The following is a 26,689-nucleotide window of genomic DNA, read 5'->3' as shown; positions in this document are numbered from 1 at the left end:
CGAGTGGAAACCAGGCCTGTGATCTGTCTTTGCAAACAGCTCAATATTTTTGGTGATTCTTCTGCTACCAGCACCTGATGACAGCCCTACTTTATTTGCAGGGCTTCAGTAGAATACACCAAAAGAAAACATGCCTACGAAAATGCTTTCAAAATACTCGAGTGAGAAAGCTCTGGCCTGCCTGAGTGAATGTGGGCAGTTGTGTGTCGTGCCCTCGTTTCTTCCTTGGAAGCTGCCCTGGCCTCAGATCAGACCCCAGCCCCGCGCTCTGCGGCGAGCCCCGTCTCTCGTCCTCGTACCCTCCTCTCCCTCACCCAGCCTGGTCTTCATACCCACCCCTTCCCCAGCCCACTGCTAAGAGTGAATCTCACCAAGGAGTGGGTGGAGGGGAAGTAGCGCCACCGGGGGGCTGCTTTGGTGGCAGCCTTGTCCTCTGGGACGGCATCTCCTCCCAGGCTGACCTCGGAATGACCCTGGATCTAGGACTCCCCGACTGAATTCAGCTCTGGGCTGGGACGGGACAGGGAGGTTGTTGGTTTTTTGTTTTGTTTTGTTTTGTTTGCGGTACACGGGCCTCTCACCGTTGCAGCCTCTCCCGTTGTGGAGCACAGGCTCCGGACGCGCAGGCTCAGCGGCCGTGGCTCACGGGCCCAGCCACTCCGCAACATGTGGGATCTTCCCGGACCGGGGCACGAACCCGTGTCCCCTGCATCGGCAGGTGGTCTCTCAACCACTGCGCCACCAGGGAAGCCCAGGTTTTTGTTTTTTTTTTTTTTTTTTTTTTTTTCTTTTTGCGGTACGCGGGCCTCTCACTGTTGTGGCCTCTCCCGTTGCGGAGCACAGGCTCCGGACGCGCAGGCCCAGCGGCCATGGCTCACGGGCCCAGCCGCTCCGCGGCATATGGGATCCTCCCAGACCGGGGCACGAACCCGTATCCCCTGCATCGGCAGGCGGACTCTCAACCACTGCGCCACCAGGGAGGCCCCAGGTTTTTGTTTTTAAATATTAAGGTATACTTACATGTAAAACGCACAGATCTAGGTATATGGTTTGAGTTATGACAGATGTCTACACCTGTGTAAGCAGCACCCCAGTCTATATAGAGCATTTCTATTCCCCAGAAAGTTCCTTCCTGTTTCTTTCCAGAGCCTCCACCTCCTGTAAGCCCCACCCTTCCCCAGGTGGCCACTCTCCCGATGGCCACCAACAGGGAAAAAATTGAGTTCTGCATAGAAATAACAGATCTCTGAGCTCTAGGTAGGATGTGATGAGGTAAGGGAAGGTTTTTGTTGTTGCTCAGTGAGAAGAAAGAGAAAGCCTTTGAAAGCTAAACCCAGTTCAGCTCGCTGTGTACTTTCACCAACCGGCCCCCTTGTACCAGGAGCTGTGCCAGGCTGCTGGACACAGCGCTGAGCAAGGCCCGGGCCCACGTGGAGCTCTGCAGTGACAGCGAGCCTGTTAGGGTGTTGGGGGCCAGGGGCAGGGAGAGACTCGGGGGCAGGAGCCGGGCGGCCTTTGGGAGGAAGAAAAAAAGCACAGGAGAGAGCATTGCTGTGTCAGAACAGCTGGCGGTTACTTTTAGTGCTCTTCTTTGCCAAAGGACTTGATGTGAAACGCAGTTCCTGAGTTTAAAGAAGATAACATTGATCACTTTTTAGCTCTTCCCAAATTAAGAGAGCGTGTTCTCGGAGCCCCCCCCTTTGCCTTTGCTCCCTCTCCAGGCTTTAGCAGCTGCTTTGTGCATTCCCTCCCCCTCCCCCTCCATTGTCTCTCCCTGGGCCCTGTGGCCTGCGCTCAGCACGCCAGCCCTCCTTGCCCAACTGCTCTGGCCCCGTGGCCATTCTGGGTCCCCTGCACACGAGCGCCAGCCTTCCTGCCACGACTAGAATTCCGGGCTCTGTGGCTTGTATTCCCGCCACCGCGCTGCCTCCCCGGGGTAGTCTCGTCATCATGTACCTGAAATGCGGCCAACTGCAGCGTCTCTGTCTCTGACAGCACCAAGTGGATCACAGAAGTGAGGATACCCTTAATCATTGTTGCATCCAGGGTGTTCTTCACATACGGTTCTGATTGAATGACATGCCAGGGAAGGGTGAGAGTCTGTGTGCGCCCCCTGCCCCCCCGCCTTGGTGCACAGGTGTGTGTACCTGTGCTGCTGAGACCATGGCACGGGCTGCTCAAGAGCCCTGCCCCTGAGAAAGAGCTAGTGGAGTCCCAATTTGAGGGGAGCGTATGAAACGCTTACCTCAGTGGAGTTTAGCAAAACGTTTCTAGATTATTATTCAAACAAGGATGGGAGTCCTGGGGCATTGCCCTTTTTTCTGGAGCACAGTGGCTTTGAGAACACCTTCGTCCTCCCCTCAGCGTCTCGGGGACAGCGGCCCAGGAAGTTCCTAGGACCCTGGCACCCTTCTGGAGGTTCGTTCCTCAGCTGCCGGGCTGCGGTGCCCAGGGCCATGCTTTCGGCGCAGCAGCAGCTCCCCGCAGGTGACCGCGTGCCGGGCAGCCCAGGCCTTGCGTACTCTCACAGATGTGAGCGCCTGGAAGCCTCGTGGCCACTGGCCACCGCTGGCCCGCTGGCAAGATGAGACGTCAAGGCTGGAGCGGGGGGCCTGGCCCCAGGGCGGGCTGTGGGGGCGCCACTTGAACCCCACCTGCGTGACCCAAGGCCTGTGTGTCCAGACACTGCGCCCCGCCGTCTCTCTTGTTCCTAGAATGACTTAAAGAAACAGAGCTTTGAAAGCTTTGTTTAGAATCGGTTTCAGATTAACAGAACAGTTGGATGACTACAGTGGTTCAAAAACAGCCTAACCCTTTACCCAGATTCCCTCTTGTTAGCAGTTTATCACATTTTCTTGATCATATTATAGCTGTGCTGCTCTCGCTTGAGCTTGCTCCCTCCCTCCCTGTGTGTGTGTGAGTGTGTAATTTTTACTGAACCACTGTGGATACGTTGCTTACGTCAAGCAAGGCCCTCTACCCCTAATACTTTAGTTCCTGTGCTCATAGGGATGGTCTTCGACAGAACCACAGTTCCTAAACTTAAATGTAGAACTGATAGCGTGCTTTTCATCCAATCCGCTGTCATATACCAGTGTGACCCAGTGATGTTCTTTGTTTTACCTTTTCCCTCTTGTACTGGATCTGGGCTAGCATCAGGTATTATACTTAAGTGTTGTGTTCCAGAATCACTTTGTAATGTTTTGTAAAACTATTTTCATTTGTATTTCTTTACTTAAGTGTCTCATTTTGGAGAGATTTGTAAGATTATCATCTCTCTTTGAAGGAATTCAGACTAAGTTTTTGGCTAGGAGGAAGCTTCTGGTAAACCAAACAAGATTCTCTAAAAATTATTTCTTTTATAGGTCGTTGTACAATAGAGAAGGTTTGTTGTTTTTGGTTTTTTAACATTAAATTTTACTTGTCTACTTATTCTTTTATTTCGGCTGCGTTGGGTCTTGATTGTGGTGCGCGGGCTTCTCATTGCGGTGGCTTCTCGTTGCGGAGCACAAGCTCTAGGCGCGCGGGCTTCAGTAGTTGTGGCGCATGGGCTTAGTTGCTCCGCGACATGTGGGAACTTCCCGAACCAGGAATCAAAACCGTGTCTGCTGCATTGGCAGGCAGATTCTTAACCACTGTGCCACCAGGGAAGTCCTTGTCTACATATTCTTGGTCTGATACATGTTTTCCATGGACAGATACATTTCTTTTTTCCTTCTCCGTATTTTATCAGAGCCATCTTGCATGTTTTCTGGAAATGGTCTGTGCCCTGATAGGCCTCTTGTAAAGAATCAAATTTCCTGTGTTCGGCGTCTCATTTCCAGCAAGACCTGGATCATTCATGAGGCTCGTCATTTTCAGAATTTCATTATTTTCCTCAAAGGTTAACAACTCTACCATTCTTGCCAAGTTAGACCTTTTGTGTAGTAACTACCATGTGGCTTTGTTTTTTAACTCTTAATATCTCACCTATCTAGATTATAGCTAATTCCCAGGAAGAAATAGACACTTCTAACATGATGACAAAGTGTGTGCCCAGAATTCTTGTTCTTAGACGTGTCGGAGAGCCCACAAAGCCTTTATTTACGCACCGTTTATTTTTAATTTATTCAGAGTCGTAGCGAGTTTGGTCAGTGGTTTCTAAGACCGAAGCGAATAGACAGCAGCTTAGGTGTGGCGTGCCCTGGAGTGGCAGTGACAGGGGTGAGTGAGGGCGATGCCGGAGGGGGATCTCCGTGCACGCGTGGGCGGGGGCCCTGGCTGGAAGCCCTGCGGAGGAGGGCAGGTGCCTCTGACCATCTGCAGGCTCTGGGGCCACGTCAGGGCACATTCGTGGTGGACCCCCAGCCCCGCCCGCCGTCATCAGGCTCCGGGAGGATTATATCTAATTGTGACTGTCAGGATAACACAGTCCTAAAAGGCACGCGCCTGAGGATGCGCCTCTGCCGCTTCTTAGGCATGTTGTTTAACCCCTCTGGGCCTCAGATTTCACATCTGTAAAGTAAGGATATTAGAGATAGCCACCATCTAGGGCTCTGGAGACGATTAGCTGAGAGGGTGCAGGTCCGTTGCTTGGCACAGCTCCGGGCATGGGAAGTGGTCCGTGAGTGTCAGCTCTCATGGTCACTTCAACGATGTTGTTGTGCGGTGGTGGTGTTTAGAAAGTAAGGAAGTAAGTGATTCACTTTTAGAACTCTTTGTTCCAACCCTGCTGTGTGGCTGCCTGCCATTGGCAGCAGAAAGGCTCAGAAGTTATTATCCCTGCTTATGGTTTTGTGAAGGGGACTTAGGTCAACGAATGACTGATTTATATAGGGTAGGATGTACCATATGGTGGTGCAGACATCACATCTGGTGTTGGTAGTAATGGAAGAGTTCACTTGAAATTTGATGAAGACCAGGAGTCCCAAGAGGACTTCCTGGAAGGGGTGGCATTTGAGTTGTACCTTGAAGAATATGGCTGACAGCCAGCACACTAAGGGCTAATAACTATGTGCCTAACCATTCTGAGCACGTTAACTGTGTTGACTCATTTGATCCGCACAGCAATCTTAGGCCAGTCCTGCTGTTATCCATTCTAGTTGTAGAAACTGAGGCACAAAGAAGTGAATTTGCCCAAGTTACACTCCAGAGCCCCCCTAGATACTCACCAACCCAGTGAAGAAAAGATCCCGGAGTTAAGCCTGGGCACGTGCAAAGGCTGGCTGTGGCATGAGAGGTGGACACGGGCATCGGTGGAGGCGGGTAGGCGTGAGCGGGGATGGAGCCCTTGAATGCAGGAGGGGAGCTTGGGAGCCACTGACGAACTTCAAAAGCCATTACCGTGAAAATCCCCAGACACACCAGAGTAGAGGCCAGCAGACCCCCGTGTGCACCGGTGCTCAGCACTGAAGCATTTCGGACTGAGCAGGTGAGATCATTCAAGCTGCAGTGTAGTTAAAATCAAGTTTTGATGCTTAAAAGGGCAAATCTTTATTCACATAGAAAACTTTACTTTCCTTAACAGGTGAATTTCCAGGGTTTCCAGGCAATTAAGATTTCACTGTAATTATATGAAATGTGCTGACCTTTTGTGTTCCGTTAACTAAATTTTTGTTAAACTCCCATTTGTGTGGCAGGTTGCTGTTGTCAAAATGAAGAACACTGAACGCATATATGCCATGAAAATCCTCAACAAGTGGGAGATGCTTAAAAGAGCAGAGGTAAGTGTGGAGCATTAAATAAATAAGTAAACAGGGGTTTATATGTACGGAAAGGGGTGATGAAGCCCAGCTGGGTAAGACCGCATCTGGGCCTTCCTTCCCTGACAAGAGCAGGCCGCTCTTTGTCAACAGGACCTCAGCCCCTCCCAGCGCCGTCTGCCTTGGTGTTGACTCATTACCAGGTGCCCTGCTCACGAGCTCCCCCTCAGGTGTGTCTGCAGGGGCAGTTTAAACCTCCATGGAGGGACTTCCTGGCTATCCAGTGGTTAAGGCTCCACGCTTCTACTGCAAGGGGCCCGGGTTCGATCCCTGGTCGGAGAACTAGAAGCCTGCATGCCTGTGGCATGGCCAAAAAAACACAAAAAACAAAACAAAACCCTTCAGGCATTTATCTCAATTCTGCTTCCTCTGCAGAAGGAATTATTGAATTTGGAAATGTTTTGTATTCCCTCCTCGAGGGGAGTGAAGATTATAAATAAAAGTAGATGGCTGCTGCATGGCAGCCTCTGACCCGCTTTTTCTTTCTTCTTCGTCCATCCCTGTGGCGGCTGTTTCGTGCCCCCGACCCCGCTCTCCCCAGCCCCACGCCCAGCCCCCACTGAGACACAGGTTCTCCCTCTGGTCCTCGCCAGACTCACCTCCACTGCCTCCCAGTGTCTGTCTGTACCGCCCGCCCTCTGTGTTCCTCCATTTCACATTCGCCTCGGAGCCAAGGGTCCTTCCTTTCCAAGGGCACGTTGCCATCAGCCTCCTGGCTTTGTCCTTTCTGAGCTGCCCCGTCACTGTCTGTTTCGTGCCCCCGACCCCGCTCTCCCCAGCCCCACGCCCAGCCCCCACTGAGACACAGGTTCTCCCTCTGGTCCTCGCCAGACTCACCTCCACTGCCTCCCAGTGTCTGTCTGTACCGCCCGCCCTCTGTGTTCCTCCATTTCACATTCGCCTCGGAGCCAAGGGTCCTTCCTTTCCAAGGGCACGTTGCCATCAGCCTCCTGGCTTTGTCCTTTCTGAGCTGCCCCGTCACTGTCCTTTGTCCTCTGATTGGCTCAGTGCCCGCTCTGCACCCAAGCTGCTGTTCCCCTCCTCACACCGCTGCTGCCTTTTGTTTGCCCGGGGCTCTCCCCTCCAGAATCGGCCACCTCCTCCTTTGGACATTCCTTCTGTGGTTTCTGGCCTCTCTCATCCTGTCACTAAACCCTCCTTGTGATTCTAGGTGGCCCTTTCCTCTTTTGTTCTGGATTTTTACCTGCCGATGACAGTCACCACCTTGTGCGGACAGTACACACGCCTCTCACTGAGGCCACGTGGCTCTCCTGAGCTCAGGTTTTCCCTCCCTCGCCGGGGACTTCTGCTTCAGCATCCCCGCCCCGGCGTCTCAGGTTCATCATGTTAAACTGTGTGTGGCTTTTCCTCCTTCCCTGTCTACACCCGTTTCCTCTTTGCAGCTGTGGCACCCAGCATGGGTCTTACACCTGTTTATTGCTCAATAAATGCATGTTGGTTGACTGAGTCGTCACCAGTTTTGCAGCCACCAGGGCTCGAAATGTGGGTGGCCCATGACTCGGCCTCAGCCACCCCCTTCCGAGCCTCCGTCCCTCTTGGCTCCGCTGGTGTCCTCCCCGCCATCCTCACCCATCACCTTCCTCACCTCGTGCTGCAGCCTTGGCCCTGGCAGCCCGTCTTCATGTCATCACTGGCGTGTTGGCAAACACAGGAAAATCACTGAAGCAGTTCTCTTGTGGGGGAAAAAAGCTACTGTTGCATGAAAGTTGGGAAAGGAATAAGTGTTTGGGGAAAGAAATACTGGTAGCAAATTCTATTGAAGTTTATATTTTTACAGGAGTGATTGATTTTTGAAAGGTGATTGCTGAGCCATACGTGATATGACTTGTTATGTTAACCTCTGGAGTGAAGTGTGTGTGAGGTCCTCAGGTTAGGGAGGGGTGATTCTCACCTTATCATACTAGTCAGTATTCACCCAGATGTCACCGTGAGTGAGTACATTTTTAAAAAGTAAATATTGCTTTTTAAATGTAAATCTGGTTACACAGAACCTATTTAAGTGGCATACTCAGCACCAAGTCCAAGATTGTCTGCTAATCATGGTGATTATCCTAGAATGTGTACGATGGGCTGTAAGTATATGTGTGTGTGATACATACAAAAATGTAATATAGATACAGTGCTGGTTAAGGTAATTTATCTTTTTATTCACATTTCATTTAGTAGGCTTATTGTATTGTTTTTTTTTTTTTTTTTTTTTTTTTTTTGCTGTACGCGGGCCTCTCACTGCTGTGGCCTCTCCCGTTGCGGAGCACAGGCTCCGGACACACAGGCTCCGCGGCCATGGCTCGCGGGCCCAGCCGCTCCGCGGCACGTGGGATCCTCCGGGATCGGGGCACGAACCCGTGTCCCCTGCATCGGCAGGCGGACTCTCAACCACTGCGCCACCAGGGAAGCCCTGTATTTTTATTTTTTTAATTTATTTAATTTATTTATTTTTGGCTGCATTGGGTCTTCGTTGCTGCATGTGGGCTTTCTTTGGTTGCATCGAGTAGGGGCTACGCCTCGTTGCAGTGCGTGGGCTTTTCATTGTGGCTTCTCTTGTTGTGGAGTACAGGCTCTAGGCACGTGGGCTTCAGTAGTTGTGGCACATGGGCTCAGTAGTTGTGGCGCACGGACTTAGTGGGATCCACGGCATGTGAGATCTTCCCGGACCAGGGCTCGAACCCGTGTTCCCTGCATTGGCAGGTGGATTCTTAACCACTATGCCACCAGGGAAGCCCTTAGTAGGCTTATTTTGAACATTTAATTTTATAATATTGACTTCAAAAACTCATCTTTAAAAGCATGAATTCAACAAGAGTTGGCAGTAGAAAGGTCACTAAGCAATGGAAGTTCATAACTTGTAGACCAGGCTGGGCTTTTAGTTCTTTTTTTTTTTTGGTCATAAAAAAAAAACATTAGAAAGTTTATCTGTTCTTAAAACTACTGAACAGTATGTATATTTCCTCTCTGTGGGTACCATACTGGCGATCCCGGTTTTAGAACGGGCTTTATGCTGAGTGTTGTTAGTTTGGCACTTGAGGATGTGGATCAGAATCTGGTGGAAACAGTGTTCCAGACACTGGGGGTTCTGGGCTGGCCCGGCCCCAGGACTCAGGTTTTCTTTCTGTGCCCCTTCCCCAGGCCTGTGGTCTGGGGGCCATGGTGGTTTCAGAACCACTTGTCTCTGCACATCTGGACGTTGTTAAGTTCTCTCGTCTGCTTCAGTTAGGAGAACGGGACACATCTACCTCAAGCCCGTTTTCAAAGGAAAAAAACTCTTTAAAAGTTTAGAAAAGAAACACTTGTAGAAAAACAAGTTCTCAAGGTCACCAGGAGACTCCCTGAGAGAACAGGTGGAGAGCTGGCTGCCGTGCTGTGTGCGCAAACCCTCCCCTAGGGGTGCTGTTACTTTTCTTAAGCTTTGCAAGTTGGAAATACAAGGAGGAGTTCAAATCTTCTGTGGTCCAGAAAGAGGATGTCTTATTATAATTATGCCAAAGACCTGGTTCCTTTTAAATACGGATTCTACCTGTGTATTAAAGCTCTTAAAAAAAAACAAACCCACAGCAGCCTAGAAGACGGCCTTTTGCCCGTGTGCTACAGGCCATGAATCTTCATAGTAGAATCCTGTTAGGATCGTGTGCATCAGTATACTGTAAATAAATCACATTTCTTGAAAATAACTGACCCAGATCTGTAACTCAGATCAGTAAGCAGGTTTGTGCCCTGTCCCGCCAGCCGTGTGGCTCCTGAAATGTAGTCCTGCGATGGGGGTGGGGTGGAGGGGACGGGACACGAGGGGCAGCCACACCACAGGCTGTGCCGAGAAGTCGGCGACGCTGGAATGGGGGGCAGCTCAGAAGCTGTAGCTGAAACGCACGCGTGAGCTGGGGTGGACCTGGCATGCTGGCCCTGGAAGCGGCGTGTGTGGGAGGGTGGGTGCGAGCCCCAGGTGGGGAGGTGAGTTCTCAGCGGCCCTTGGTGCACCGGGGTGAGGGTCGGGCTGCAGGAGCAGGAGAGAGCAGAGGTTCAGCTGGTGCCAGGAGGCGGCGGTGCGCCTGGGTCCCTGCGTCCCAGAGGACAGGGGACACTGTCTCCAGAGCCTCTTTCTGCTTGGGACTGTGCTCTGCAGGGCACTTTCCCGATGGACACAGACCGACTTTCTCCCCAATTCTTTACAGACGGCTTGTTTCCGGGAAGAACGCGATGTGCTGGTGAACGGGGACAGTCAGTGGATCACCACGCTGCACTATGCCTTTCAGGACGAGAATTACCTGGTAGGTGTGGGTCACCAAGAACTGAAGGACTCCGTCAAATGGCATCTCACTGAAGTGTTTCGATTCCTTTGTGCTGCCACTAAAAAATGAGGGAGACCCTTTGGAACTGTCGTTGCTTAAACGTATATTTGACAGATAAAACTGAGGGTTTGTTTTCATGTAATCATCAGGTGGACTTTTTCCCTCTAATCACTAGATAAGGTGCTTATTTTATTCACTTGGTTTATTATAAAGTGGGGGTTTAAAACATTTTCTATCTTGAATTACGTAAAAGTATAAGAAATTGCTGTGGGGATTTAAAATGTTTGACCCTTTAACTGAGTGGGTGTTTCTGCCACGTTTCCCTGACGGCCAGGTCGGGTGGCATGTGCTGGTTTGCAGCCCTCCCCACTGGAGCCGCTGACACAGGTTTTGGGGTGACTCTTGGTCCCCTTGTTCTTGTCACCTGTTTGTTCTGATTGGAGCTGGGGCTCACTTGCAGTGTAGGCTAATCAGCTTTGTGATTCACGTGTGTGGGTAGAGTTGCGCTCGGACGCCTAGTAGAACAGATGCAAGACAACCAGTTCGGAGTGAAAGGGAAACCAGGCTTTTGGCTCAGGCCCTGAGTGACTCACGACTGCTTTGTTAGGACTTTTAACTCTGAGAGTGACTTTCCAGGTTTGCCTAAACCTAAAAATGTCTGCATTGTGGAGCTCTGGGTAGACGGGGCCTGCACAGACCTCAGGGAAGCCAGTCTCAGCCCAGCTCCTCCGGCCGAGGCACAGCTGGCACGTTTCCCCAGCAGTGGCCGCACGGGGCTTCGAAGGCAGGGGCCTCGGCTGTGTTCTCAAGAACAGCTGACTTGTAAATTCACTCTCAGTAGTGGGCTCCGTTTGCTTACAACGAGTGGAGTCATGGAGGATTTCTTTTATTTATCTTAAAATAATCTCTTGCAGACATCAGAGAAATCCCTTAGGTTCAGTAGTCTAGGATTAGGTAAAATAGTTTGTTATACTCTTTATTTAGATTGAAAAAATATGTATTTTGATGGAAGGGGCAGCTGGGGTTTATTGAGCACAGCCTATGGGTTATCGTGGTCAGTCTTCCCGGTGGCCAAGTGAGTTAGGCACTCATGATTTTTCACCATTTTATGAATGGGGTCTGGGGCAAGGAGGGAGGAAGTCATTTGTCTAAGCTTATCACACAGATAGATACAGGGATTGTGCCAGGACCCAGCCCGGGCCCCTCTGGCAGGAGGTGGTGCCTGGTGCCCTCCCTCTGGCCGAGAGCAGAGTCCTCCTGCCCTGGGGCCATCTCTCCATAACCCGTTGCTTCCGGGACCAGTGTCCCTGCGTTGAGTGGACTGTCTCCAGTTCACTTCCTATTTTGATAAGAACTGAATGAAGTCTCTAAGGAATGCTAGTCTGGGTCTGTACAGAAGGAAGACAACTTTTTTTGTTTCACATATTTTCCCTGCAGTCAGCATAGCGTGTTGCCAGCTTATTCCGAGTTAGGACAGCCGGTAAGGAATTCCGGTGATGGAGCATCTTCTTGAGTTTGGGAGCTCCCCAGTCAGACGTATGGTGAAAACTGCGGAGAGGAGGCTGGCAGGGGCCCTGGCCCTTCCTAGTGCATGACCACGGGGCTGCAAGACCGGGTGTGGCCCCTGCCGCTGCCACCCACGAGTGGCGTTTTTAGGGGCAGTCCCTGCCTTGCGGGGAGGAGGTGAGGAGGAACGAGGCGGGAAGTGGGCGGCCTGAGTGCCGCTGGGGCGCAGGGCGCAGCGGGGTGAGGGGTCTTTTGTGACACGGAGCCCGCCCCAGAGAGCCCGCTTGCGTTAGAGTTGCTACTGTGGGTATCTAGACTGGGCGTTTCGTAAAAATTACACTTGTTTCACCAGTAACTAAAAGGGTGTTGCCTTATTGACTCAAGTCAGGATTCTGTGTTATGTGACGGGGGACGTAACTGGTAGCGTTCTCTTATTCCACAAATACGTTTCTCCTTGCCGCCTCATCAGCCTCTGCAGGTCACTCTGCTCGTGAACTTGTTTCCAGGAGCCCATCGGTCGTATTTGGCACCGCTGTGATACACTTCTGTTTTTCTTTTCAGATTTCTAGGTGGACAGGGAAACCGTCGAGCTCCGCTAGATGTGGCGCTTGCCTCACTCCCACTGTTTTCTTTAGGGGCACCCGACTCTCCCTCACCCGCGTGTCCGTCCACAGGTGCTGTGGTCTGCTCCCCCGGATTACCTGCGCTCTGCCCAGCTCCCTCCCCAGCGCTGTCACCCTCACCTCCTGCCGGGCCCCTCCCTGGTCCTGCTCTCGTCCCTCCCCCTCGAGTCTGCCCTGCACAGGGCAGCCAGAGGAAGCTGTAATCGTGGAGCAGGGTGCAGCTTCTCGTGGTTCTCAGAGTGGAGCCCAAAGTCCGCGCCGTGGCCCGTGGGGCCTGGCCTCAGCCCGTCCGCACTCGCCGCACTCTGCCCCAGTCGCCGCCCCAGTCGCCGGTTCCCGTGTCTCCAGGGCCCACGTTCCTGCTCCTCTCAGTCCCTTTGTCTGGAAGGCGACCCTGGCCCAGCCGGCTTCCTCCTGCCCTTCAGACCCCCGGGCCTGGGTCCTCGCGGTGGCCCGTGTGCGGGAGCCGCCAGTTGGGCCCTCCCACGCCTACAGTTGGGTTTTCTTCCTGGTCCCCGTCACTCTGAATTCCTGTGTCCACCTCCCCCCACGTGATGTCAGCCCCGTGGAGGAGGGACCCGTCGCCTAGTGGGTGCTGACAAGTTTGTTATTGAGAGAGTGAGTGAGCAGAGGGCCTTTGAGAGTCGTCTGTGTGACCAAGTTGTGCAGGCGTGGGAGCGACAGGACTCCCGCCCGTGGAAGCCGCTCTCGGGTGGAAGGGACGGGCGACAGTGCCAGGAGGCCAGGGTGGGAGGCCCAGCTGAGGCTGCCGTCAGGCAGGAGGGGGCAGGGAGATCAGGGAAGCTTCTCAGCGGAGGGGTCAAGTGAGGTGAGTCTTGAAAGCCGAGTTCTGAGGCAGGATGGGGGAGGGCTGTTGAGAGCAGGGGTCTGCAGGGGAGGCTTCCTCCTTAGACAGGCCCGGCCACAGGCTGATGGCTGCCCTCTCCCAGGAGACACTGCGCCTCAAATTAAGACCAAGGGCCTGGAGCCCAGTTGCCTGGGTTCACAGCCTAGCTCTGCCACTTGCCAGCTGTGTGACTGAGGCCGCGCCATCAAGCCTCCTTTCCTGACCTGTAAACCGCGGTCATGACAGTAGCTGTGGTGAGGGCTGTTTTGAGGATTAACAGCGATGGTGGCCGTAAGTCGTTGAACCTGAAGGCACAGCACGTCATAGTTACATAGTTACTAAGTAGCTCTTAGTACTACGGTCTCCGTAATACTAAAGGATTGTCTCTCTGGCTGAGTCATCGGGGAGTGGGATTTCCTCTCTCTGCTCATTGGTTAAAAGTTAACTGCTCAGACCAGAGCATCCGTCTCTTAAAAGCATCAAAGGGGGCGGTTCCTATAAGGAACAGCTTCTCCAGCGGTCTCTGCTCGGCAGCCCCAGCAGTAGGGGTGCTGGCTGCCGCCCTGACTCTGGCTATGCCAGTCTCTCTCTGACTGGTGGGATGACCCCATCGGGTCGCCACAGCCCCTGGGGCTCCTCCACCGTAGCCTTCAGGGTGCAGCCAGAGGGGCTGTCTTCCGGTGGAAGGCTGCCCAGCACTGCTGGCCCCGGGCCTGTGAGCTCTGAGCGAAGGGACGGCCCAGTGCTGTTGGGGGAGCACACCCAGCGCCTCGGCCTTTTCCCTCTTGGGGCTCTGGTTTCCCCTCCAGCAGTGCATTGTCTGACCCTTCCATGGGGATGCACCCATAGGAACTTACCTTTCAGTTTGTTCATGAAACTGTTTTTCTAATAAGAGCCGCTGGTTTTGTGATTCTAGGTAATTCACCTCCCTTCTCTGGTCCTGTGTCCTCTTCGCGTGGCAGGAGAACCTGGAGAGATAGTTTTAAACCACATAAAACTTGATGGAGTATTATCTGTGCTTCCGCTTCAGGCCATTAGCTCTTAGAGCACTTCCTGGAGTGTCGAACCCTTCGGTCATTTTTTCCACTGATTAAATATATGTACGTGTATATATGTATTTTCCCCATCTAGGCAGTTATTATCTTAGCATTTGCTCTGAAGAAGATGGTCTGTCATAATCAAGGATGTTTGTCATCTCCACGTATTTTTTTTCCTAAAGGAGTTGGCGTCTTCTGCCTATGCTGGTCCCTGTGTGCCTCTTGACATGATTTATAAAGTCCTTCCAATTTTGGAGGGGGAGGATTTCTCACAAAGAAAAAGAAAAAGTTCCTGTCCAGGAAGTTTTCATTCTAGCATATCTTCAGAAGAAGATCATCTGTTTTTCATAATCAAGGATGTTTGTTATTTTCACATTTTTTTTTAAAGAAGTTGGCATCTTCTGCCTGTGCCAGTTTGTGGTCTAGACAAAGAGTATCCAAGTGTTGGGATGTCCTGCCCCCACGTCCCCACACGCTTGGTCCCTCCCTGGACCGATCGCAGACTCTTACCACCCATGGCCCTGGGGGAGTCGAGGCCCCCCCAGAGTCGGAATCAGGCAGGTCATCAACTGTTGGAATCACTCACATGAGGTGTGGCCATTCCCGAGGTTTCCTGGCAGAGAAAGCGGGTCAGGTGCAGGTGACAGAGCTTTACTGATGGCAGTGACAGCTCAGCTCACCGGGGACAGCAGCATGGCCCTGAGAACAGGGTGTACAGTGTGTGCTGAGCCAGCGGAGACACCCGTCAGACCATAGCCCCGGATGCCCTTTCTCAAACGTGGAATATCTTCCCTGCACGTGTAGAAACACCAGCCCTTCGGGGAGCAGACACTTGGGGAGACGGAGGCTCAGCTGCCTACCCGTGGGCTGGGGTCTCCAGTGAGACACCGTGAATCTGCATCTGCTCTTTCCTCTCCTGCCTTTACTGTAGGTGAAATTTCCATATACATTTATTTTCCTTTTGAATTTTGTATTTCATTAGTCTCTCACTATATCCGTGAATCAACACAAAACTATTTTAATTTTCAGTTCTTTATAATGTATGTTATGGGACTTCATTCTGTTTTTTTCTTCAGACATTTTGAAAATATTATTATTTGTTTATTCTTCTTTAACCTGATTAAAAAATGGGCGGAAGGGAACTTCCCTGGTGGCACAGTGGTTAGGAATCCACCTGCCAGTGCAGGGGACACACGGGTTTGATCCCTGGTCTGGGAAGATCCCACATGCTGCGGAGCAACTAAGCCCATGTGCCACAACTACTGAGCCTGTGCTCTAGAGCCCACGAGCCACAACTACTGAGCCCTATGCTGCAGCTACTGAAGCCTGCACGCCTAGAGCCCGTGCTCTGCAGCAAGAGAAGCCACCGCAATGAGAAGCCCGCACACCGCAACTAAGAAAGCCCTCACGCAGCAATGAAGACCCAACACAGCCAAAATAAATAAATTTAAAAAAAGGGGGGTGGAAGAACTGATTAGACATTTTTCCAAAGAGGAAATGCGGATGGCCAACAGGCACATGAAAAGACGCACAACATCGCTAATCATCAGGGAAATGCAAATCAAAACCACAGTGAGATATCACCTCACACCTGTCAGAATGGCTATCATCCAAAAGAACACAAATAATGAAACGTTGGCAAGGTTGTGGAGAAGAGAGAGCCCTCCTGCACTGTTGGTGAGACTGTAAATTGGTGCAGCCACTATGGAGAACAGTATGGCATTTTCTCAAAAAGCTAAAAATAGAATTACTATATGACCCAGCAATTCCACTCCTGGGTATATATCCAAAAAAACCCCCACCAAAAACGCGAATTTGAGAAGATATATGCACCCCAGTGTTCATAGCAGCATTTTTTTTTGTTACAATTGCCAGCCTAGGCATCCATCAACAGATGAATGGATAAAGAAGATGTATATATGTATATAACATATATATAATGGAATACTACTCAGCCATAAGAAAGAATGAAATTTTGCCATTTGTAGCAGCATGGGTGGATGGGAGGGTATTATGCTAAGTGAAATAAGTCAGAGAAAGACAAATATTGTATGATATCACTTATATGTGGAATCTAAAAAATACAACAGACGGGTAAATATAACAGAAAAGCAGACTCACAGATACATAGAACAAACTAATGGTTACCACTGGGGAGAGGGAAGGGAGAGGGGCAGTATAGGGGTAGGGAATTGAAAAGGGGGTTTCTGTGGGATCATATGAGAACATGTGTGTGAACCTTGAAAATCGTAAAGCACTATAGAACTTAAAGAGTCATTCAACAAACATGAAGGGGAGTGGGGTGACATATTTCCGAAGACTATGAAACACTGGTTTGTACAAATCAAAAGTAGCAACACTGCTACTTTACCTAGGAAGATTGAACGAGTCCAAGGAATCAGCAGTCCTTTCGGGGGCTTCCCTGGGGGCCCAGTGGTTAAGACTCTGTGCCTCTGTTGCAGGGGGTGCGGGTTCAATCCCTGGTCGGGGAGCTACGATCCCGTATGCCGCCCGGTGTGGCAAAAAAACCCCACAACAATATCTTGTATATTATTCAGCCATTAAAAAGGAACGAAATCGGGTCATTTGTAGAGACGTGGATGGACCTAGAGACTGTCATACAGAGTGAAGTCAGTCAGAAGGAGAAAGACAAATATATTAACACATACCTGTGGAATCTAGAAAAACGGTACAGATGAACCAGTTTGCAAGGCACAAATAGAGACACAGGTGTCTCCTTACATGGACACCAAGGGGGGAGGGTGGGGGGGTGGGGGTGGGATGAATTGGGAGGTTGGGATTGACATAACATACATTAATATGTATAAAGTAGATAACTAATAAGAACCTGCTGTATAAAAATAAATAAAATCAAAAAAAAAAAAAAAGAAACCAGTGGTCCTTTCATCAGTTTATAAATAGAATTTGACTTCTATATTGATACCATCTGATTGTGTTGTACAGGTAGAAATTTTATTGACAAGAAGAATAAGTATTTCAGAATATCTGAAATCTGTTCTCAACTACAGCAGCGTTATGGTCCATCAGGGTCCTTGTTCCGGGGGGGCGTCCTGGGTGACAGGAACAGCAGGAAGCCGTCCACCCGGACTCGAGGCGTCCAGAGCTCCTGCAGTGGAAGCTGACCTTTGGTTGTTAGGTTTCGTGGTGACTGAATGTCGTCTTCTCTGCCCTTCTCTTCCCAATTGTAGTACTTAGTCATGGATTATTACGTGGGTGGTGATTTACTGACCCTGCTCAGTAAATTTGAGGACAAGCTTCCAGAAGATATGGCAAGATTCTACATTGGTGAAATGGTGTTGGCTATTGATTCCATCCATCAGCTTCATTACGTGCACAGGTAATCACCTTGTTACATATTTTATGGAAATCACCTTTAACGTGTCAGGATATTCCTTTCAGAGTCCCCTGAGTCATAGTTCCAGGCTATGCAGGGAAGTCATGCGGTTAGTGGGTCCTCCCTTTGACCGCCATGGTGCAGGATGCCTTACCAGGTCGCTGCTTTACACCCCAGCACCTGGCTCCCAGGAGACCCAAGCTTTATGTGACTGTTGTGACGCTCTAATTGCTGTCAGCTGAAGTCACCTTGTCTTTTGATATTTAGCTGCCATTGGCGCATGTTCTCCTCTGCCCACCCCCCAGAGCTCATGCCTCAATCACCCATAAAACACTCAGGAAAGGGGGCTTGGGTTGAGGAGAGGGGCTCACATCACAGCATCGTAAAGGACGCGAACTGAGTGAGTGTAACTGCCCTTGCATGTCAGGTGGGGGTGGGGCCCCCTCCTGCCCTCCCCCTCCCCCACCCCTCCCCCTCCCCCCTCCCCCGCCAGGACAGCCACCTTAGTGCCTCAGCCAGCCTGTGCCTCTGTGTCAGTCTCATTCTGCCATTTCAGACAGTGCTTTCGTCCTGTGGGGTTTGGGTGGGGTTTTGTTGGTTTTGTTCTGTTTTACTTATTTTTATCAAAGTATTTCACAGCAGTAGCTTTAAAAAGTCAAATAGTTGTCCAGGGCTTATAACAGAACGTGAGTCTCCAGCCATCCCCCTCCCTGATGCCCCTTGCCATAGGTAATGATGGATAATTTTTACTTGTTTCTTCTGTTTACTTTCCTATTTCTAAATAACGGGCTTCTGTTGCTGTTTCACTTTGTGTGGGGGCTGGGGAGGTCTTAGACCACGTCTGTGGAAATGGAGATTTGACTCTTTGACACCGGTAAGTACATCGCTCTCTCGTCCCTGTGTCTCCCACACAGACTCTCAAACTTCCCTCTCCCATCTGGCCCCAGTTAGTAAAATGCAGTTGGCCCTTGAACAACATGGGTTTGAACTACACGGGTCCGCTTATACTCAGATTTCTTTCACTATGTACATACTACAGTCCTACACGGTCTGTGGGTGCAGACCCATGGGTATGGAGGGCCGACTGTGAAATTATACTCACGATTTTCAACTGTGCAGAGGTTGGCACCCCAGCTCCGGTGTTGTTCTGGGGTCAAATGTAATAACTTCTGGTTAGATCAGTGTTTGGTGTTTATAATATACTGTGTAAATATTACAGATGAGCCTTGTGGTATAAACAGTTACACTTCCTCTATAAAGTTGTGTTTCCTCTGGAATTAATAATTGCACTGTTTTTTCTTTGGCTACTTCTCTGTGTAGCTGCCACTAACTATCCCCAAATATCGTGACCAAATTATAAAGCTCTGTACGTTCAGACACACCAGCCATCCTCGGTCTCCCTTCCTGGATCCATCCCTTCTGTCTTTCCCACGCCTTCCTGCTCTGGTGGCTCTCGTCCTGAGGTTTCTTTTTGAGTGGAGAGGTTCTCTTCCCGTCTCCCTGGGATGGGCTCCCTTGTTTTCTGAGTCGTGTGTCTTTCTCTTTCTTGGTTTATTCTTTTGATTTGGTGGCACGTATCCTCCAGCAGTTTCTGGAAAAGGAGGTGTGTGAAATAATTTTTTTGAGAGGAGCATCTTGATTCCATTCACATACGTGACTGATAGATGATCCCGTGTGGAATTCAGTGTTGTCGTCGAGAGGTTTGCAGCTGTCATGAGTCCCCTGACCTTGCACTGTGGTCGGGCTGAGCCTCTGAGCCTGTCAGGGATTTTCCTAAGCAGACGCAGCTCCTGCTCTGAGGGTAGCAATGGCTCCCAGTGTCAAAGTAACAGCCCTTCAAGTCCTGCCAAGAGTGTGATCTCATTGCCCTGGGAGCAGGGGCGCAGCTTGCCTGGGGCCACACGCTCCTGCCCAGGATGGCTGCTCCCCGGCTTTGGACCCCTGCGAGGCTCACTGTGCAAGAAGCAATGGGGAGCTCGGACTTGGGAGCCCCCCCCCCCGGTGGGTGCTGCCGCTTCCTGAGAGGTCAGCCCCAGATGCCAGCAAAGGCAGAGACCGAGAGCGACAGGCTCACGAAGGATTGCAGCTGGGAAATCACATCCCCAGAGAGAAAAGCATACGTTCAGCTTACGATCGAAATAAGAACAGGTACACTTTTAAGAGAAGGAATATTCAGAGACCAAAAAAGGCCTTAGGAAAGGAAAATCAGAAAGCCGAGTAGAAGAGGTGTGGAGTGGGAGTAGAGGCCCTGGACGGAGACAGAGGTGGCCCGGGGCCTCCAGGAGCCGGGCTGGCACGGAGGCCCGTCCGTGGGGGCACGGGGACCAGCCCTGCGCCACCTCCACCGAGCCTGCGGCTTGGTTTTGCAGTAGGAAGCCTCACAGGCGCACCGTGTGTCGCTCAGAAATGGGACAGCAGAAGGCGGCAGGGCCTCCCTTCTCAGCATCACAGGCAGAACAGGAAGGAAAACAGACTGCAGTCTGTCCAGGGCTGTAACCCCGCCCCGCCCTGCCCCGGCCAATTCCAGCGTTTTAGCCAGAGTCACAGCAGCCGACAGAGCAAAGGCACTTTCGGGGACTGGAGCTGCTGCTCAGTTGTGCGCCTGACTCTGCTGGAAAAGCGGCCGCCGCCGGGCTTGGAGGGAGAACGGGCTGGGTTAGTCCCAAGCAGGGTGGTGGCCCGTGGGGACGGTCAGCTCTCGGACTGGCTGCGCTCTCAGTTGGTGCTGTGGGGACCCCCTGCCCAGCTCAGAAGCACTGCTGGTAGCGGCTCTGGGTTGGTCCTTGCCCTCGGCCTCCCTGGTGCTGTGCTGAGAGGGCCTCCCTTTGTAACCGCCCCGCATGCAAATGGGCGATTCAGTTGTTTAAACAGTAACACTTATGGATGATATTATACTTTAAATAGAGAATCATGCTGCCCAGATGATCCAACACCTTTGGGAAAAAAAGGTGCACGCAGATGCTTAGCAGCTGAACGCCTCTGGAGGGTATAAAGGGAGAGGGGCAGCCTTTGTGAAGACCCTCCCCACCCGTCTTCTTAGACTCAAGTAGTGATTCACTGCTGCATAGTTAGGACTTTTTCCCCTTTGTATCTAAAAGCAACCTGTGGGGAGACACGTATTTAAGATCATGCATACATCCTCTTCAGAGTTTCCCCCTACATTTAGTATCTGTTGATGATTTTTGCCCGGGCCAGCCTTTACTGTGATGGTTGCAAAATGACAATTTCCAAACTCCAGGATCCCCTCCACGTTGAAGCAACTCCCTTCTCTCCCATTTGTCTGTTTATTATCAGTGTGGGTACATGGATCCTTTGTCACCCCAACGGTTTATAATTTGTCATTGTCTGAATTCTTTTTATGCTTATATTGTCCCATATTTGGCCAGTGGAAGCCCCTTCTAGCTGACTCCCATGTTTCTGACGTGCCCTCATCGTTTTTGAGAACTGCCTTAGTTTCTGGCTCATCTCGTACCTTCTCTGAGGAACCCTGGTTCCTTTAGTGGGGAATGGTTTTAAAGACCATATCTGGGTGCTGGGTGTGCTCAGAGTTACAGGGTGTCTGCTTTAGGCCCCTCAGCGGACAGAGTAAAGTACATGTCCGTACACGTCCGCATTTATACACACAGACCCATGTCCAATTTGGGAATCACGAGTTACCCTTCTGGCTTTCTCCCGGTCCATTTCCGTCTCCCCCTCTGGCTCCCAGGAGCACCAGCACGTCCAGTCATTTGCCCAGCCCTGCCATGTATCTGAAGTAGCTTCAGAATCGCTCTGCTGTTTTTATTACTATAATTTATAAATTTATTTATTTACTGACTTATTTTTGGCTGCGTTGGGTCTTTGTTGCTGCGCGCAGGCTTTTCTCTAGTTGCGGCGAGTGGGGGCTACTCTTTGTTGCGGTGTGTGGGCTTCTCATTGCAGTGGCTTCTCTTGTTGCAGAGCACAGGCTCTAGGCGCGCGGGCTTCAGGAGTTGTGGCTCGCAGGCTCTAGAGCGCAGGCTCCGTAGTTGTGAAGCACAGGCTTAGCTGCTCCGCGGCATGGGGGATCTTCCTGGACCAGGGGTCGATCCCGCGTCCCCTGCATTGGCAGGCGGACTCTTAACCACTGCACCACCAGGGAAGTGCTAAGCTACCAGGGACCCTCACTCTGCTTTTATCCTACTAAAAGCAAACCTAACCCTAGCCCTAACCCCACCTCCCAACTGCACGTGTCAGGCTCTCTGCCGTACGTTACTTAGCTTTGGGGTTTTTCTACCCCATTTCCCTTCAGTGCTGTTGTGTTGCTGGTTTGAAATACGATTGGGTTCCCTGGTTTCATCAGCTTTCCATGTCAGGTGCCCGTTCCCATCTTTGTTGATCTCGTTTCATTCTTTAAGCATGTAGAACACAAGCATGCTTCAGTAATACCAAAACTCAACCAGGTTATACTCAGAACTGTCACTTCCTTCCTTATCGCATCCACCTCATTCCCTGCCCCTTCTAAGTGACCAGTTCCTTGTTTTCTGTTTATCGTGTGTGTGTGTGTGTGTTTATATATGCAAGATTAGCACATATGTTTCCTTATTTCTCCTTTCCTTAAACAGAAGGTAGCATGGTTAAATATGCACTTACGCATTTTGTTTTTTTTCACTTAACATATCCTAGAAATCATTCTGTATCAGTTCATGGAGCTCTTCATTCTTTTTTACATTTGCATAGCACGCCACATGTATCGGTACCATAGTTAATTCTCTTGTGGGTGGATATTTAGGTTGTTTCTAGTATTTTGCAATTATAAATAATGCAGTAATGAGTAACCTCATACATACCTCTTTTTGTATCGTCAGTATGTCTTTAGGGTGAATTCCTAGAAGTGGGATCACTGGATCGACAGAGAAATAAAATACATATTAGATATACACTGACATTTTTTATTAGCTTTATCAGATGTTGCCAGTTTCCTTCCGTAGAGATACACCTTTTTGTGTTCCTACCAGCAGTGTATGAAAGTGCCTGTTTCCTTGCAGCCTTGGCAACATAGTGTATTTTTATGCTTTTGCCATCTGATGGATTAGAGATGGTGTACAGTTGGGTTTTTTTGTTTTTGTTTTTTGTCTTTCTTGTGGAGTTGAATTTCATTTTTATATCTTTCTGTGTGTGTCTGTGTGAGTTGTTTATTTCATGTCATTTGCCCATTTTTCTGATTTCTAGCTTTTTCCCTTCAGTTGCTAAATATTTGCCCTTTATCTGTAATATATGTTGCAAATATTTTTTCCAAGTTTGCATTTTGCTTTTTGATTTTGCTTATTGTAGTCTTTTGCCATGCAGATTTTTTTAACGTATTAAATTTATTGGTCTTTTATTACATTGGGATTTTGAGTCATAGTTAGAAGTACTTTTTTTTTCAAACCCCAGAGAGAAAGAAAACCCATGTTTTCTTCTAATAGTTTTATTTTTTATGTATGGATCTCTGATCCATTTGTAGTTTATTCTTGTATAAAGAATGGATCTGATTTTATCTTTAACTAAAAGGCTCTTCAGTTGTCCCAGCATGAAACTTATTTGCGTCTTTGCCCACTGATCTGAGATAACATCTTTATTATATACTCAGTTTCTTTATGAATTTGGTCTGTTTCTGGACATTCTATTCTGTTCCATTGTCGTCTTTCTCTCTGTGCTCTGGGACCACACTACTTTAATCATGGAGGCTTGAAATCACGTAAGGCCAAGTCCCCCCATCATACCTCTTTCTCTTCAGTGTTTTTCTAGCTATTCTTCCATGTTGGTTGTTCCATATCAACTCGTCTGGCTCCAAAAAACGGGACATTTTATTTATTTATTTATTTTTAAATTTGATGGGCCCTTTAGTCTGTAGATTCAGGTCTTTTTTACTTCTGGAAAGTTCTCTTGGAGTATAGTTTCAAATGTTAGTTATGCTTTATTGTTTTGGTTTCTTTGGGGACTCCTGTTATGTATATGTTGTGCCTTCTTTGCTTGTCTTCCATTTCAGTCTCCAGCTACTTTCTCTCTGACCCTTTTTAATTCTTTGTCTCATTTTTATTCTTTCAGACCTTTTCCTCCATTTCTTCAATGCCTTTCATTAGATTTTTATTTAAATTGATTCCCCTTTGGCATCTTATAATTTAGTCCTTATTTCTGTTAAGATTTTTTCTTTTTCTTCTGTTTCTTTCCTGGGTTAAATCAACTCTCTTTTCACTTCTCCCTATGTTTGTCTAGTTCTGTTTGTAGTTTTTTTTTTTGTTTGCTTTTTGTTTTGCCACACTGCAGGGCATGTGGGATCTTAGTTCCCTGACCAGGGATTGAACCCACGCCCCCTGCAGTAGAAGCATGGAGTCTTAACCACTGAACCACCAGGGAAGTCCCCTGTTCTTAGTTTTTATTTTTCTGACTCACTGAGGGATTATATTATTTTGCTTTTCATATTCCTGAGTAGTTATTTAAGGAGATTTATTTCAGTTTGGAGTGCTAGAAGGGTTTTTTGCTTTGTTTATCTTTTTGGGTAAGACTTGTCGTCATCTTTTGCTCACGTTTCTTTGTGAGACTCGTCTGTGGTGTTGGGAGTAGCTGGTGCTGCCGTGTGTTCTCACTGAGATGCAGCGTTCTGTCACGTGAGGACAGCCCGCCGCTTTACCTGTCCTGCAGGTGGACTCTAGGTGGATCCCACTTTGTGATTGTTACAAGTTGTGCTGCTGGAAGCAGCCTTGTACTCCTCTTGGTGAATGTCTTCCTCTGCGTTTAAAGTTTATGTTCCTTTTCGTGTTTATGTGGCTTTTCCAGTCGCATAAGCTTATTCTGCCAGGAAGGAGGGCTAGTTCCTTAAAGTGCACCCTGCCGTCCCCCCATCCCTGCCCGGTGTTGGCAACTGCACAGAAGAACAGTCAGTAAGACCATGGGTTTAGTGGGACAGTTTACTTTCCTGCTGCTGTATGACTGGGTAGACTACTCCACTCTGGAGCTTCCCTGTCATTGTCTATAAAATACAGTTTGGGGGTACGTGGTGCTTTGTTGGTCTGTAGCTGTTTGGCCCCAGTTGCTCAGCCGTCTCTTCTCGGTGGTGACGGCCACCTTGACTCGCTTCACACTCTGTCCCTCTACCTCTTTTTATATCTTCTCCTGTTTCTGTGTAGCACTTGCCCTGTGGATTGTACTCAGGGATGCCAAGACCATGTGCATATCTGTGCATGTGCATGTTCATTTCCTGACACCCCAGCTGGTGTGAGGCTTCGTGAAGGCAGGGCAGAGCGGTCTTGGTACTGTCGTACGCCCGGGCTCGAGAGCAGCGCCTGGCACGAGGCAGGTGCTCTGGAAGCATTGGTTTGCAGGCTGGGCGGGTGGGTGGGAACAGTAACGGTGTCTCAGCGTGTTAATGGGGGATTAACCGCTGTGCAGGAATGAGCGCTGGTGGTGACTGCTGCTGCCGTGCCCGACTGCATCATCACGGGGACGTTTTCTTGGATTGTTACAGCTGTCGTGACTGATGCTAGCGTTTCCCGCAATGACCCGCTACCAGTTAAGGGCTTTGACCTACCTAATGTGTTGCATGGAAATGGTTAACTTGTGTATTTATTTTACTAACAGAGACATTAAACCTGACAATGTCCTTTTGGATGTGAATGGTCATATCCGCCTGGCTGACTTTGGATCGTGTTTGAAGATGAATGATGATGGAACTGTAGGTATTTTTGCTGGAGATTTTCCATTTGGTTTTGGGGTTTGCTTGCAATTAGAAGGGGCTTATTTACATTTTCAGTTTGAGATACAATTAAGAAACCAAGTTTATTAATGTAAATTAAGAAGAATGCGCTTAGGAGACAGTTGAAATTTTCTATTACGTTTAAAACATCTTTATTGTTTTTTATGTTTACAAAAATAATGCGTATGCCTTCTAAAAGGGGAGTTGTCAGGTTTCCTCAGATCCCTAGGCAGCTAAAAGCATGCCAGCACGGCAGTGAAAGAGAGGCAGCCCTTGGTCCTTGCTTAAAATGCCTGCTAGGTGGACAGGCCTTAACTGGGTGACGGTGCATTCTCGTTTCTGTCTGGGGCGGGACTTCCTGTCAGCCAGGGGTGTTGCAGATGTAGAAATGGGGGCCTTGATACCCCTGTTCCAAGGGCCAACGGACACTCCCCGCACAGCAGGAGGACCTCCCCGGAGGGGCCGTCGCCATGAGGCCGGGCTTGGGCCTCCGCTGGACCAGCACGCTGGCTGAGTGGCCTCAAGTGGGGCTGCCGCACCTCACTCCGCTGCTCCCAGCCAGCGGCTTGCACCGCGTTAGGGAATCAGCTGCGTTCTCCCTTGCGGCCCTGGTCGCAGTTTCAGTGTGAGGTGTTTGGGAGACTTTTCTTCTTTAGAACCTACACATATCATAAAGTCTAATGCAACTACTTCTCCAGAGGAGAGCAGACCCCCGCCCCCCTTCTTACTGTGAGTTTTCAAGCAGCAGTAAAAGAACCTGTAAAACTGGCATCACTTGACAGTGTTTTCAAAAGAGTGAAGCGATTTACTCACTTTCTCTCCACAAAGCCAGTCTCTTATTTCTGGAAGTCTTGACCACGCGTTGATTGATATATCGGTGCTGTCCCCGAAGCCAGTCTTGTAACGCTGGGAGCAGTGGCCTTGGTCTGAGCCGGAGTGTTGGTCACCTTTCTTACCTGCATGGCACCCCCGTCCCGGTGGCACCCACCCTGCGATGGCTCCTGGCAGCTGTCGCCCTGCTGCCCGGTCAGAGCCCTGAGGACTCCCTGCTGAGTCATCCAGATGGCTCTGGGGCTGGCACCCGGGGAGAGCCTGGTCTTTGTGCAGATGGGCCTTCTTGGTTGTTCGTCTCCGTGTCCTGCCTGACCCTCAGGCCTGTGGACTCCACGTGCTCTGAGGCCGGTCTGTGACCTCTCAGCCTGTGCAGCCCCCTTGCCTCCTCACCAGTTGTAGCTCTCCATAGAGGTGTCGCTGCATTCAGGTCCATTCCCAGTGCCCCATGTAGGGAGTGTCCAGGCACCCAGCTGGTCCCTGGACCTACTTGCAGACGTTCCTGTTTGGGGGCCAGAGGGTAGGGTGTGGTGAGCAGCCTGGACTTCCCCTGGGAGCATGTTAGAAATGCAGCGTCTTAGAATCTCTGTCTCACAGGTACATGGTGTCCCTGCATGAAAGTCTGAGAAGGGCTGGGCTGGATGCACATGGTCCTTGGACCACACTTTGAGCCGCAGTGGAGAATGTGGGTCTTCAGTGCCATGTGGAGGCTTGGTGGGCATTTGGGCGTTGAAAGACCCAGTGTGCAAGAG

General features: G+C 50.0%; 1 protein-coding gene across 3 annotated transcripts in view; it reads left to right on the top strand.

Moving 5' to 3' along the window:
• CDC42BPB (CDC42 binding protein kinase beta) overlaps positions 1-26,689 on the top strand; it is a 113,972-nt gene that overhangs the window by 44,950 nt on the left and 42,333 nt on the right. For 2 of the 3 annotated variants that reach the window (XR_014293682.1, XM_082617026.1), the window contains exons 3-7: positions 4,114-4,203; positions 5,619-5,702; positions 9,929-10,024; positions 17,268-17,416; positions 24,992-25,085. Coding sequence is in view for 2 of the 3 variants with exons in the window: in XM_082617026.1 (XP_082473152.1) it covers positions 4,114-4,203; positions 5,619-5,702; positions 9,929-10,024; positions 17,268-17,416; positions 24,992-25,085 (513 nt within the window). In the remaining variant the exon portion in view is untranslated. The remainder of the gene's footprint in view (positions 1-4,113; positions 4,204-5,618; positions 5,703-9,928; positions 10,025-17,267; positions 17,417-24,991; positions 25,086-26,689) is intronic. The other variant, XM_082617027.1, reaches the window with a different exon arrangement.

Source organism: Mesoplodon mirus, assembly GCF_964341445.2.
Source record: "Mesoplodon mirus genome assembly, chromosome: 4".
Classification (NCBI taxonomy): Eukaryota; Metazoa; Chordata; class Mammalia; order Artiodactyla; family Ziphiidae; genus Mesoplodon; species Mesoplodon mirus.
Note: the sequence above shows the minus strand (reverse complement) of the source record. Positions and strands in the feature narration are given on the sequence as shown.